The 16,065-nt window shown below is 37.5% G+C and overlaps 1 protein-coding gene across 2 annotated transcripts in view; it reads right to left on the bottom strand.

Annotated features, from left to right (window-relative positions):
• LOC139758963 (uncharacterized) overlaps positions 1–16,065 on the bottom strand; it is a 39,819-nt gene that overhangs the window by 15,028 nt on the left and 8,726 nt on the right. For both annotated transcript variants that reach the window (XM_071680793.1, XM_071680794.1), the window contains exons 3-10: positions 15,235–15,970; positions 13,993–14,163; positions 10,232–10,441; positions 7,171–7,319; positions 6,696–6,885; positions 5,959–6,140; positions 1,785–1,929; positions 708–828 (exon numbers count right to left, since the gene is read on the bottom strand). In XM_071680793.1, coding sequence (XP_071536894.1) covers positions 708–828; positions 1,785–1,929; positions 5,959–6,140; positions 6,696–6,885; positions 7,171–7,319; positions 10,232–10,441; positions 13,993–14,163; positions 15,235–15,300 — 1,234 coding nt within the window. In that variant the 5' untranslated portion in view covers positions 15,301–15,970. The remainder of the gene's footprint in view (positions 1–707; positions 829–1,784; positions 1,930–5,958; positions 6,141–6,695; positions 6,886–7,170; positions 7,320–10,231; positions 10,442–13,992; positions 14,164–15,234; positions 15,971–16,065) is intronic.

The raw sequence follows: 16,065 nt of genomic DNA, 5'->3' as shown, positions 1-16,065 counted from the left end.
TTACATAAACTTTGTTTCATGTGCAAAATTATAAAAAAATACTGTATAAATTACCTTCAGGTTATAATCATAGGTGTTTATAAAACATAAATGTATTTTGTGTTTAGACTAGGGTCCTATTCCCAAGATATCTCATTATGTATATGCAAATATTCCAAAATCCAAAACACTTCTGGTCCCAGGCATTTTGGATAAGGGATACTTAACCTGTACTAACAGAGGGAAATATTAAGTCTGAAAAGTGCTGCAAAAGAAAATGGAACATAAAGGGAAACCAAAAAGTTATGACACATGGGTTTGGGTAAAGAAAATGTCAAAAATAAAAAGAAAGGCTGAAATGAAAGTAGGTACTTCTAGTGAATGTTCATGTAAGTGCTATTGTAATATGATAAAAATGAATCACATGATAAACTTTGGGAGAGACTTGAAACTGTTCTGGGAATCTCCAATAAAGAAAGATTGCCATCCTGAACAGATGGAATGGATACAGAAGGAATCAACATATCTTGAGTTATGAGAGGATTGTCAAGCAAGGAGAGATAAAGTAAAAGAGACTGTGTACAAAATTGGAACTGAAATTTGCATTAAGAAAATCCAGTGTAACTGGATACTTTGTCAAACATGCAAGTGACACTCTTGGCATGGACAAACAACAGTTACAACATTAGTAATAAGTTTACATTCTAATATATCATTATGATCCTAACCTGTGTGGATGCGGATATGCCTCTTGAGATTTGAGCTCTGTGTGAAGCTTTTAGAGCAGTATGGACAAGGAAGTTTTGGCCCGTTGTGTATCAGGAGATGTTCTCGCAATGAGTCACGTCGCTGAGGTAGAAGACATGAGTTTATGATTCCCCATTCTAGTGATAAATACCAGTATATACATTCAAATAACTCAACCTTTCTGTCTTTTAACTCTTTAACTGCAACTGGAACATTTGTGCCCTTTAATATTTTTTCTGTTCAATGCAGATAAGGATAAACATTATTAATTCTTTAAACTGCCACCTCTGCCTTGAGGCAAAATCTATAGCTTATAATGCTTGCAGTAGTATCCTAAGCACAGCTACCAGATGCAACAACCTGACTTCTTTCTGTACACAGGTTAATCTATGTGGAGATGTCACGGAAGCCTATACAAAATATGCATCCTCATGTTATGTAATAATGTGTGGAGCTGTGATGCTCTTACAATAGATATTAGTGATGCAAAACCTTGGTAATATGTTTGTGACGAAAATACTTCCAAACATACCATACAACTCACTATATGTCTGGATGTAATCTAGCATTTCTCATATGCCTCCCTAACAATGAAACACCATAAGTTAAAGGGCAAAGAGACAAAAAATACTTTACAATATTGAGCTGTGCATCATTTTATTTAATAATTTGTGTTTTAGTTAACCATAATAACAAAATCATCGAGATACTATCTAGGATAACTGAAAGTATCAAACACACGAGTGCACAATGGACATTTGGACTACCACAGTTAAAGCATTAATTCAAACTTCTAATTTTCCTTAACAGTAGTCTCTCAGTTACTTTAATCATCAAAAAACTATAGCTATTATAAACAACAACAATCTTTACTGACACAAAATTTCATCATTCATTTTGTTAAACTGAAAGACTAAGAGTTTCTGAGCCAAGATGTAAAGTAGAGATGCAACTGCAATGATGTCTCCTCCAAACATCATTTTGGAGTAAAATCATATGGTAAGGCCTCTGCCTTTCATCAAGGTACAGATCACCATTATACCAGAGGCTCCACTTACTAGGAATGTTTTGTCACACACAGCACAGTTCATTTTGTGTTCCTGTCTGTGCACATTCAGTTCCTCTACCGTATCAAAGCATTTTGTACATTCACTGCAGTGAGGCCTTGTCTTATCACGGTGTACTTTTCGGTAATGGCGAACCCTGAAAAGTAAGTTAGAACTAAAGAATCTTTAGAAAAAAAATTGTAAAAAAATTGTATCACAAATATTATATATTTGAAAACATAACTTCATGGACCTCCTAGTCTGTTTACAAAAAAAGAATCAAATAAACCATACTATTGCAGATAACTCATATGAAACTGTTTCAAACACTTTGTAAGACATATACACAGCATAGGTAAACCCTGTTCACTCAGGTATACATTTTTTTTTTTTTTTTTTTTTTTTTTATACTTTGTCGCTGTCTCCCGCGTTTGCGAGGTAGCGCAAGGAAACAGACGAAAGAAATGGCCCAACCCCCCACCCCCATACACATGTACATACACTCGTCCACACACGCAAATATACATACCTACACAGCTTTCCATGGTTTACCCCAGACGCTTCACATGCCTTGCTTCAATCCACTGACAGCACGTCAACCCCTGTATACCACATGACTCCAATTCACTCTATTTCTTGCCCTCCTTTCACCCTCCTGCATGTTCAGGCCCCGATCACACAAAATCTTTTTCACTCCATCTTTCCACCTCCAATTTGGTCTCCCTCTTCTCCTCGTTCCCTCCACCTCCGACACATATATCCTCTTGGTCAATCTCTCCTCACTCATTCTCTCCATGTGCCCAAACCATTTCAAAACACCCTCTTCTGCTCTCTCAACCACGCTCTTTTTATTTCCACACATCTCTCTCACCATTACGTTACTTACTCGATCAAACCACCTCACACCACACATTGTCCTCAAACATCTCATTTCCAGCACATCCATCCTCCTGCGCACATCTCTATCCATAGCCCACGCCTCGCAACCATACAACATTGTTGGAACCACTATTCCCTCAAACATACCCATTTTTGCTTTCCGAGATAATGTTCTCGACTTCCACACATTTTTCAAGGCTCCCAAAATTTTCGCCCCCTCCCCCACCCTATGATCCACTTCCGCTTCCATGGTTCCATCCGCTGACAGATCCACTCCCAGATATCTAAAACACTTCACTTCCTCCAGTTTTTCTCCATTCAAACTCACCTCCCAATTGACTTGACCCTCACCCCTACTGTACCTAATAACCTTGCTCTTATTCACATTTACTCTCAACTTTCTTCTTCCACACACTTTACCAAACTCAGTCACCAGCTTCTGCAGTTTCTCACATGAATCAGCCACCAGCGCTGTATCATCAGCGAACAACAACTGACTCACTTCCCAAGCTCTCTCATCCCCAACAGACTTCATACTTGCCCCTCTTTCCAGGACTCTTGCATTTACCTCCCTTACAACCCCATCCATAAACAAATTAAACAACCATGGAGACATCACACATCCCTGCCGCAAACCTACATTCACTGAGAACCAATCACTTTCCTCTCTTCCTACACGTACACATGCCTTACATCCTCGATAAAAACTTTTCACTGCTTCTAACAACTTGCCTCCCACACCATATATTCTTAATACCTTCCACAGAGCATCTCTATCAACTCTATCATATGCCTTCTCCAGATCCATAAATGCTACATACAAATCCATATAAGGTATACATATAAGTCGAAAATTAATTTTCATCACAGAAACCTTTTATGAGTCAAAAAAAAGTAAACTGATAATATAAAGCACTGATGTCTTCCTTTGGTATCATTGCAGACATGAAATTCAATAAACAAAAGTACACTGTTCCCCAAACTATAGCAAATGAACTAACTAATGCTGAGTGTGTGGAATGATACTGCATATTTTAAGGCCGTTCTGTCTACATCAAGGAAAGTTTTTCTTATACTACAATTTATTTTCTGAGCCTGATGGGAATGTGAGTTACTAAGAACTTGACATAAATCAATCAAACATATCAGGGTTACACCTCTCACTTGTTTTCTAACAGGCCTTCTGGTTCCTAAGCCATCACAGAATATCAAACTGAAGATGTAAGGTTTGTGAAAGGGAATAAAAAATTCTCAGACACCAAAAATCTCAAGAAAATACTAGATGTGATGAATTTCCTTTATATTTCTGGTGAGTAAGGAAAATTATTGAAGAGAGAGTGGATAACATGTAATGATAGTCCTTTTTCTTTCCAAAGAAACTTAGTATTAATACAAACACCAAAAAAAAGGAAGAGAATAGATTCATCAATGCCCACTGTCTCCACTTTAGACAATATCCAATGTTATAGCTGAATAACCAAGAAAAGGACACAAGAAGTGAGGAAACAAACAACTATCCCCTTATGGAAAAACCTAAAATCAGATACAATCCTCCTAAATATAAACGAGGACAACTTTATAAACTCCATTCTGTTACCCAATATCACTGTCACAAGGATTTTCTATTCACACCCTTGTAGGTGTTATATCTATCTTTTGATAATTCTCCATCTAATGCCACTCTAAATGCAAACTAAAGCACTCTAGAAATGCTAAATGAAATAACCTGGAGGATATCTTTTTCAATTTTCTTTGGAATATTTATTGCTTCCCTAAATATACAATGCAATCCAAAGGTCAATGTTCCGTCTTCTCACTCTATGGTATCATCACTTGCATTGAGTTCACATGGATCAGGGACCCTGACTGCAAACAAAGAAACGATCCCATCAACCTGTCTCTTTGGCTTGTTTTGAAATACAAAAAGTTCATTAATTCATTAAGTAAAAATGGAGGATGATACATTTAATCTCAGAAAAAGTGAATAATATAAAAACAGCCTCACTATAGAAGAAAAAAAATGATAAATTTGTCAAGAGATAACTATATTCAAACACTTACTGGATACCTAACTATCCTAAAAATGTAAATCATGGTCAGTGAATGAGACTGATCAACTTTGTCCACTATGGCATGTCTAAAAATATTTATTTTTCTTCGATGCCATTCATAACTCAAAGCGACAGCATCTAAAAACCCAGCCTTCAAGGAAAAATCCCACCACTTCTTTGTCTACTTATGAAAAAAAAAGTGTAGGAGGAAGAATTTCATTTATATCCCTACATTTTGTGAGAAAAATGAAAAAAAGATCATAGCAATCACCATTATCAATCCCTAATCTTATTTCCAGGAGGAGGATTAAGTACAAAAACTCTCACTTTGTATCTGACAATATTCAACAGGTTATCAAATCACTAATACCCTACTGTTCCTTTATAAATGGTTAGTATCATGCTTGACAGCTTGGACAAGCATTTCCTTACATCTCTATACCCATTTTTTCTCCTTGGAAACTGAAAAAAGTAATGACCCTCAACAGCTTTAAAAATTGTCACCTATTTCTTATTTCACATTCATTGCAGAAACTGAAAATGTAATATCAGATGACAATATTCATTTCTGCCTTAAAGTTATTACTTCTCATATACAAATGCTTTTCCCACTTTGACAAGGTAGCATCAGGAACATACAAACAATGGCCTCAGTGGCAAAGATCCATTCTCTAAGTGTCATATATACTGGGCTGAAACCAAAGCCTGTCATGTTAATTCTTTTAATAATTCTGATACTTTGCAAAATATATCCCTCAAATAGATGTGGCAAGAGTGGCAGGTGATGCTCTACAAAGGGCTATTCAGACCTTCACAAAATTTATGAACTCCTGATGCAAGTGTTGCCAAACAATAAGCAACAAAGTTTGGTAAAAATATGAGGTCTGAGCAATGGTTTCTGGGTTTGAAAGATTCTTTTTTCTTCATAATTATCAGTCTCTCCCACCTTAGCAAATTAATCTAATGAACATACAAAAATGGCCTCATTTGCACACATCTAGTCTGTAGCTGTCTTGTATGTATTATGCACTAAAGCTAAAGCCTACCATCCATATCCAAGCCTCACAGATTACTCCAGGGTTTACCTTGACTGCTTCACATGCTCTGGCTCAGACTAAAGACATGTTATCCCATGCACCACATCAATCCAATTCATTGTATCCACAGCATGCCTTTCATCCTCCTGAATGTTCAGGTCCTGAAACCCCAGAGCCTCCTTCAATTGGACTTAGGAAAATACCATGTATAAAACATACCTATTATTATTTGACTGGAAGGTAACGTTGCAGATGGTACAGCGAAAGACTCGAGTCTCTGGATGTGCATGTACATGATTTATATGTTTCTCCAAACGAGTCTTGACACGGTACTCCCTTCCACAGTCTGCACATTTATAACGATGTTTTGGTGCTGGTCTATGGCGCTGTTCATGGGCTGCCTACAAGTATTCAGAAACAAAGAAAAGTATGGTGACAGATTCAAATGCTAAAATGAAATACAAAAGCTGCTGGAGCACTAAGTACAAAGGAAAACAATGTTGTCTTATAGGTGTAGAAAGACATGGTGCAAGGAGAGCAGAACTTATATCTGTGTATAAAACAAACAAAAGAAGTTTCTAAACGAGACAAAATTTCTAAAGACAGCTATAGAGTATGACAGCAAAACAACTAAGGATCCTCCAGCATGAGTCACAGGGCTCACACTGCTTCTACAATATCATTTTTCTCAATGTGCTATATTTCTCAGTTGTGTTTTTTGTATTACTCAAGTGGTGACCACACCATTTCAATGCTCATTTGATTTCAAACCTTTGAATTCTTATTAACTCTGATCTCTTCATGCAGTGGTCATTACTAAGTTTATGTTTAAAACAATAACTCTAAATATATAAAGTGTGATTATATATGGATACAATATATACAAAAATAAATACTGTACCTAAATATGTACAATTCAATGGGAATAAGACGTACTAAATCCTCAAACAACTAACCTTAGTGTGACGAGTCAAGAGGTAGGAATATTTGAAAGTGGCAGTGCACATCTGGCATTTATGCAGAAGAGATTCTGGGTGGTTGGCCTTGAGGTGGACCCTGAGTGCTGTACGTGACCTGAATTCAATGTTACACACTGAGCATTGCTCAATCTCCTGACCTGGGGGCTTAACTCCTGGATGGCTCCGACTGCATATGAATAATACATACTGTAAATCATCATAAACAAATACGTGCAAAAATTAAAAGATAAGAACAAACTAGCAAATAACTGTTAAAAAAAGACTCAGTGAACATGAAGAAACACATACAAGATAAAATGAAAGTCAGCAAACATAAGTGAATAAATGTGAACAAATACATGACAGAGTACCTGAAGTACAAATATTCAATGTATTTCTAACTTGAACCAAAAACTTATAAAATACAACTATCATATCATCAATTTTCTGCTTCAAACAAGCAGAAACTTACGTGAAGTGCCTTAGCAAAGATGGTCTACTTCTGATTAATGCTGGGCAGACTGGACAGCGGTGATATTGGTGAAGCTCTTCCTCATGGGCTAAAGAGATGTGGTTGTACAGAGCCGCTTGAGACGTTAGTCCTTCTCCACAATGACGACACTGATGACAGTATATCATGAAAGGATCTTAATACCAAAATACCTGTACATGGTTCTGTATATCCCATCCTCTTCTCAACTGAGTTAAAGACAACATGATGCTGACTAACAGACTAGATTCATCTACTTTTTAGTTTGATAATGGCATACTTGAATATAGGACAGGCAAAATCCAGTAAAATGTTGCATACAGGGACTACAGAAGATCCTGCACTTCTAGCTCATTATCAGTAAATCTAAAAAACCTGTGAAAAGCTGTCACTGGAGCAAAATGAGGTGTGAGGAAATGCTGACTATACTGCCTACCTCAGTTACAGAACGAACCACACTACTGATAAATATAATAGATGAAAAACATAAAACATCACATTTAGAGTTAAACTCCACATTCACCTTCACTTGTCACAATCATATGAGTTTTTCCTGAATACCACAGCATGAAAAAATGTAGGGCTGAAATACACAAAACAAAAATGCCCTTATACATTTCATGATTAAAAATACATGGAAAACCAGCTGATTCTTTGTTAAATAAAATGGAATGGTGCTAATGTTTGATAAATACAAAAGTCTCTTGTCAACAGTACTCGTATTGATATCCTCTAAACCTAAACCCACAAAGTGTAAAGCAGAGTAAATATCTATCTATATCTCTGATGGATGTTCCCTGTTCTACCCAACATTCCAACCCATTACTTCTACATAATACTCCCACCTAATGTTCCTACTAACTAATTCTACCTAATGCTCCTGTCTAATGTTCCTACCTACTAACTTCTATCTATTACTCCTACCTTCTTGCCAAAAGGACAAGCTTGTGCATAGCACTCACCACAGGAAAAATCCAGTTATGAAAAATGAGTTGAGACGTAACTGTTGTCAAGTGTCATGGGAGACAAGAAAATGTATGTTTGAGGACAAAATGCCAAAAGTGGTTGAGGTAGAAAGAAGAGACAGCTCCCTGGGTGCAACTAGACAACTACTGGGTGCTGGCTCACTTTTTAGCCTTTACTAACCTTCCCAATACCCAGACACATAGTACTAGTAACATAACACCCTGGTTGGAGGCAGCCTACCTGTAAATATCTAGAAGGGTAGAATTTTTGTGTAATGCTGTCAATTTTGTGTGCAGACTAAATTTACAATTTGACAAAATGGGACTTTCTGGGTGATAGCAACATGTTTCTGCTCACTCAAGGCAGCAGAACTCTGATACACAAAGCCTACATACTCGAACAAACTAACCAAAACTTTCCAAAACTTTTCTCTACAGTCTACCTGATCTCAATCACCAAAAATGAAACAACTGCCATGTCATTACCCCCAACTGTGGTCATTATGAATACCAAATGAACATTAGCTAAATACCTGACATATGATGGGCATAAGAAAGATAGCACCACACAACAGGGTAAGTGGGTGACAAGAGCATGCATTTTTTAAACCTCCTCTCTCAAAATGTAAAAATCAGGCTCTCAATTTAAAATCATATTTCATGCACTTGACATCCATTGATGGACAAGTAATAATTAAGAGAAAGACAGCTGTTTACAAGGAGATGCAGATAATAACACTCCAATCTAAAGAATTTATCCAAGTGAAGCCAATAATCTGTACACTAGATTCTTGTTCAACCCTAGTTTTCTTAAAAGACAAAAAACTCTGAACTAGAAAAATATAGCCCAGAATAGGACCAAATAACACTTAAGTTTGAATCTGGGAAAAGGTAATTTTTGCCTTATACTTTTCAAGATCTGAAAATGCATATGGCTGAAATAGTGCCAACGGTTGTCCTCTCTGCACAGCACATATTTTCATAAAAGTACAAAACTAACAAACTACCACTATCGTTCATCTGTAATAAACAAATTCACTGGTTTATATAAAAATCCTAATAATCATTGGTATTATCAGACATTGCATGCATGAGGTTAGCCTGTGAACAGAATGTCATTTTGGCTGAGGTGGCATCAATGTTTGAAAAGGAGAGCAATCTCATCAAAAAACTTGTTATTTCAAAGAAGTTCACCAATTCCCTGTGAATGACTTTAGTACAGCTTTGAAGCTATAGGAGCCCCAGAAAATAGTCTTGTGTTTATAGAATAATATAACAATAATAATGCATATTTTCTGTCTCTCACTGTACACAGGGTCACACTGCAAGCAAATTAGGAATTTTATGAGAGAAACTTTATCCAAGCAACCTTAGTATTTTGCAAATGTGCTAGCAGTACACGCAAAGCTCGCATAATTGATTTTCAGAAGTTTGTACATCTCAAGAATTCATACTGTTCAATATTCAAAGCACGTTGCTATTACTGTACAATCATGCCAAAAAACACAATATTAGGAAAATCAAACAAGTGTGTTCCAGCACATGAACTTGAACAACATAATTTTGGAAAGAGGAATGATTCTATGCTGATGATAATACAAACATGGCATGGCCAAACACACATCACAGCAAACAGTAAGACTAGCACAGCCTAACAAATTGGTGCACGAAGCACTGCAGAAATGAAGGCGTGCCTATTTGTGGCTCCCTTTTGTGTAAAATGGCCTGACATTTTCACCGATCAAAAGCATAATATTTTCAGGAATCTGCAGGCTGCTTGATCCCAAGGGATTCAGAAATCTGGGCACTAACTATAAATATATACAAAGCACAACAGTGTTTAATTTAAATCAGATGAAATTGTTGAAAATAATGTCAGACTAGATAATGAAAATTGCTAGATTAATTTCTGTATTAGTGGCCCTTTATGCAATTTCAATAAAAATTCTAGCATGTATGCTCCAGAATAGACAAGGCAGACCAAAAATACCAAGTGCTGGCTGATAACCAATAATGAAGAAAAAAATCATGTAATATTCAAATAAACATTCATCATATAACAGCAATGCACATCTCACCTTCCTCAGAAGTTCTGGTCGTATGATACTCTGCTCACCATGGGTCCTTATGAGGTGCCGTTTCAGGGTTGCTTTTGACTGGCCAATAGCACCACACAGATGACATGTGTAACATGGTCCCAGGGCAATCCTATGTTTCTTGCTAAGATGAGCTCGGAGTGAAGCAGCGGTTGAATACTCTTTACTGCACATGGGACACTCTAGTATGTCCTGTTGCACATCAAGATTTCTATAACTATAAGATCAGCAAATATCCTGTAAAAAATCATTTCAAATCTGTCCAAATACACCTGCATAAAGTACACCTAACAAAGGATGGTTAAAAATCAAATCTAACAGAGTATAATTTTCATAAAGATAAAAGGAATAAAAATATATGAAGCTGGTTAGAGAACCTGATTTGAAGCAAAAATTTTCCTTCAGTCTGATGCGAAAGGCACTTCCATGACTAACCAGTCCTACCAACAGCATTTCTTGAATTAAATCTTATGAACTTAAATTAAAGGAAGCTGGAACACCAGTGTATGCATTCTTACTGGAGAAGACATGGGAAACCATCTCCTTTCCCTCAGTGCAACAGAAGCTTCATCACACCATCTAATGAAAATACATACAGCAATATCCACTTTCAGTGAGGATCTCATCACCAAATCCTAGGACTGACAAAAAAGCTGGATGATGAGGTGCCCATAAAGTGAAACCTTAACATGGTTCCTTTTTGAATCATCTGATATGATCTTTTTAGCCCACCCAAGGGACATAACAATGAGACATCAACCTCAGCTCCCAAAAATACGGATTGTAATCTAACAGCATAAGCTTATTTAATTCAGAAACCACACTAGATAAGAACCCTTGAAAGCTCTAACATGAAACTGCAGAATTAGTTATGACTATCGAATTTCAAAATAGATATACAGTACACATGAAAATAAAAGGATGCATTTGATTTTTTTGGCTTCATCAAGGATCTAAGAAAGCACTTGTGTATTTATCAACTCTATAAGGCCCCACAGGGCATGTAAAGCGTCTGGGGTAAACCATGGAAAGTTCTGTAGGGCCTGGATGTGGAAAGGGAGCTGTGGTTTCGGTGCATTATTACATGACAGGCAGAGACTGAGTGTAAACGAATGGGGCCTTTGTTGTCTTTTCCTAGCACTACCTCGCACACATGAGGGGGGGAGGGGGTTGTTATTCCATGTGTGGCAAGGTGGCGATGGGAACAAATAAAGGCAGACAGTATGAATTGTGTACATGTGTATATATGTATATGTCTGTGTGTGTATATATATGTGTACAGTGAGATGTATAGGTATGTATATTTGCGTGTGTGGACGTGTATGTATATACATGTGTATGTGGGTGGGTTGGGCCATTCTTTCGTCTGTTTCCTTGCGCTACCTCGCTAATGTGGGAGACAGCGACAAAGCAAAATAAATAGAATACATAGGGTTGAGGGTCAAGTCAATTGGGAGGTAAGTTTGAATGGAGAAAAACTGGAGGAAGTAAAGTGTTTTAGATATCTGGGAGTGGATCCGGCAGCGGATGGAACCATGGAAGCGGAAGTGGATCATAGGGTGGGGGAGGGGGCGAAAATTCTGGGAGCCTTGAAGAATGTGTGGAAGTCGAGAACATTATCTCGGAAAGCAAAAATGGGTATGTTTGAAGGAATAGTGGTTCCAACAATGTTGTATGGTTGCGAGGCGTGGGCTATGGATAGAGTTGTGCGCAGGAGGATGGATGTGCTGGAAATGAGATGTTTGAGGACAATGTGTGGTGTGAGGTGGTTTGATCGAGTAAGTAACGTAAGGGTAAGAGAGATGTGTGGAAATAAAAAGAGCGTGGTTGAGAGAGCAGAAGAGGGTGTTTTGAAATGGTTTGGGCACATGGAGAGAATGAGTGAGGAAAGATTGACCAAGAGGATATATGTGTCGGAGGTGGAGGGAACGAGGAGAAGTGGGAGACCAAATTGGAGGTGGAAAGATGGAGTGAAAAAGATTTTGTGTGATTGGGGCCTGAACATGCAGGAGGGTGAAAGGAGGGCAAGGAATAGAGTGAATTGGATCGATGTGGTATACCGGGGTTGACGTGCTGTCAGTGGATTGAATCAGGGCATGTGAAGCGTCTGGGGTAAACCATGGAAAGCTGTGTAGGTATGTATATTTGCATGTGTGGACGTATGTATATGCATGTGGTATGGGGGTGGGTTGGGCCATTTCTTTCGTCTGTTTCCTTGCGCTACCTCGCAAACGCGGGAGACAGCGACAAAAAAAAAAAAAAAAAAAAAAAAAAAAAAAAAAAATAAATAAATAAATAAAAATAAATAAAATAGTTTTTCAAAGATTTCATTAAAGAATTACATAATAATGGTTTTATTTTGTATTTCCTTAACCCTCTAACCTCTTAATAGAGTATGTTGTCCATTCCTGTATGACTCATTCTTTTTTCCTGTTTGTATAAAAACATCACCTCTACAGAATGTGTGACTTAAACCATTACAAAAGATTTTTTTTTTCTTTTTTTTTTTTTTTTTGTCGCTGTCTCCTGCGTTTGCGAGGTAGCGCAAGGAAACAGACGAAAGAAATGGCCCAACCCATCCCCATACACATGCCTTGATTCAATCCACTGACAGCACGTCAACCCCGGTATTCCACATCGCTCCAATTCACTCTATTCTTTGCCCTCCTTTCACCCTCCTGCATGTTCAGGCCCCGATCACACAAAATCTTTTTCACTCCATCTTTCCACCTCCAATTTGGTCTCCCTCTTCTCCTCGTTCCTTCCACCTCCGACACATATATCCTCTTGGTCAATCTTTCCTCACTCATTCTCTCCATGTGACCAAACCATTTCAAAACACCCTCTTCTGCTCTCTCAACCACGCTCTTTTTATTTCCACACATCTCTCTTACCCTTACGTTACTTACTCGATCAAACCATCTCACACCACATATTGTCCTCAAACATCTCATTTCCAGCACATCCATCCTCCTGCGCACAACTCTATCCATAGTCCACGCCTCGCAACCATACAACATTGTTGGAACCACTATTCCTTCAAACATACCCATTTTTGCTTTCCGAGATAATGTTCTCGACTTCCACACATTTTCAAGGCTCCCAGAATTTTCGCCCCCTCCCCCACCCTATGATCCACTTCCGCTTCCATGGTTCCATCCGCTGCCAGATCCACTCCCAGATATCTAAAACACTTCACTTCCTCCAGTTTTTCTCCATTCAAACTCACCTCCCAACTGACTTGACCCTCAACCCTACTGTACCTAATAACCTTGCTCTTATTCACATTTACTCTTAACTTTCTTCTTTCACACACTTTACCAAACTCAGTCACCAGCTTCTGCAGTTTCTCACATGAATCAGCCACCAGTGCTGTATCATCAGCGAACAACAACTGACTCACTTCCCAAGCTCTCTCATCCCCAACAGACTTCATACTTGCCCCTCTTTCCAAAACTCTTGCATTCACCTCCCTAACAACCCCATCCATAAACAAATTAAACAACCATGGAGACATCACACACCCCTGCCGCAAACCTACATTCACTGAGAACCAATCACTTTCCTCTCTTCCTACATGTACACATGCCTTACATCCTCGATAAAAACTTTTCACTGCTTCTAACAACTTGCCTCCCACACCATATATTCTTAATACCTTCCACAGAGCATCTCTATCAACTCTATCATATGCCTTCTCCAGATCCATAAATGCTACATACAAAAGATATAATCATCATTACCAGTTTTTCATTTTCATCATCGGAGGATGTATCCTCTCCTTCATAATCATCGCCTACAACGAATTCATGTCCATCAGTCTCTATGTGCAGACCTCGCTTCTGCACACACTGGCTGTTGTCATCAGATATCAATGTTGAACAGGATCTGTTGTTTTCCTCCTTTGATTCAACCTGCCATTGCAATATAGCATAATTCATAACTAAGCAACAAGCATGGTTAAGAATATACAGCACATCTGTAACTCTGGCATATTGCTAGAAAAGGGATAAACTCAACACCAGCTTGATCAATTAACCTTGTACAAAAACGACTATCATGGCTCTAATTTTGTGTCTCATACTGACACAACCGAATATTCTTTTTATTACATTTACTCACTGCATTGCAATTTACAAATACTATTTTTTGTATTAGTATACAACATCCTGGAAACCAAACAATCATCAAACTTATTCTGTATCTTCCTTTAGTATTACTTATTGTTATAATTCTGCTTTTTCCATGAAGTTCCTCTAGTTTTCTTTTGATTGCTGCCTTACCTACCAGGGTTCAGTTTCCAAATCCTACTGTAACAAGCAACCCTTGTGTACTATGTCTTCATTGCCCTAAGAAGCTCTAGTGCATTCTTTCAGTCTTCTGATCTAATCAATAGTACTGCCATCTTCCCTACTAGAACATATCTACTATGAATTCCAGCATATACCTATAAACAATAAATTATGACTTATTCCTCAAATGAAAAATATCTATGTGCTTAAACCAAAAAACCTACTCTCCTGAACTCTCCTGAGGACAATATGAAGATGACATTAGTCTATAAATCATCTCAAAACCCAAGACCTAATCAATTTCTCTTTATGACCATATATGTTAGAGCAATGTTAGTGCAGCAATCATTTGTTCATAAAACAACCACTCTTATAATTTTCCATGAAGGCTAAGCCTTAAATAAGATGTAACACTGTGTATTACTTCTCCCCACATGTTCTACTTATCACTAATTACACATTGATCCACCATTTTCAAAATGTCTTAACACATCTTAAACGTAAAACTATTAAATCCTCAACTTTGACATCTTAAATTTAAAACTATGAAATCCCAACTTTGACAGTTACTCTTTCATTACATTACACATTTTTTTTCCAATGTATGTCATCCTAAAAACTTTACCTACAATTGAGCTAGGTCATCCTATGATCTTCGACAACAAACTTTACAAATAACAAAGTTGTACCAACCTCCAAATCCTCCTGAGGTTCTTCTTTGATATATATTTCATGAGCCGGCAGAACTTCCTCCATCATACCCCGTTCAATAGTCCTTACTGACTGAGAGTGTGACCACACCTCAAATTTCACTGTAGTGGTCTATATCATTCAAGGCCTTAGTTCTTTACCAATGAATATTTTTGATCATTAAAGGCTGAGATGTGGCACATCTCAATTTCATTAGCTTGGTTTCTTTACAGGCAATCTCTAGTTTAAATGTATAAACCATGACTCAAATTGCACTCTCCGACCATTTTCATTTAAGCCCTTGTATTTTGTTAGAAAAGATGATGAGGTATTCAGATGAGGTGTAATACTTCATAATATACACAAGGCAAACCGGTGATGAAACTGCACAAACAGAGAACTCCTCTCAACATATTATCAAGTATATTTAGGGCATTCTACTTTGCTGTTTGATTAAATCTTATAATGTGCATCTTTAGGCCTTACATATTTCCATTTATGAGGTCAATGAAAATGTTCTAAAGAATGAAGCTTTTAAAATGTGATGAACATGAATTCCAAAGTCTAGTTTCATGTTAAATAATAGATATTCTCTGGTACCTCTGAATACCAGACTTACATTAGACCCTTAAAACACTAGTACTTCACAACCTAATTTTGCATTGACAAGCATCTATTCCCAAGGCTTTTATAAAACTGTCTTTTGGTCTTCACAGAGCATCTTGGGTTGTCACAATGCCTGAAAAAGGAAAAATTAGAATGTCTTACCATACTACACAATATTAAACATTAACAGCAACCCAATGACTCTCTACAGATTAGAAAAATAATCCT

Source organism: Panulirus ornatus, chromosome 32 (assembly GCF_036320965.1).
Source record: "Panulirus ornatus isolate Po-2019 chromosome 32, ASM3632096v1, whole genome shotgun sequence".
Classification (NCBI taxonomy): domain Eukaryota; kingdom Metazoa; phylum Arthropoda; class Malacostraca; order Decapoda; family Palinuridae; genus Panulirus; species Panulirus ornatus.
Note: the sequence above shows the minus strand (reverse complement) of the source record. Positions and strands in the feature narration are given on the sequence as shown.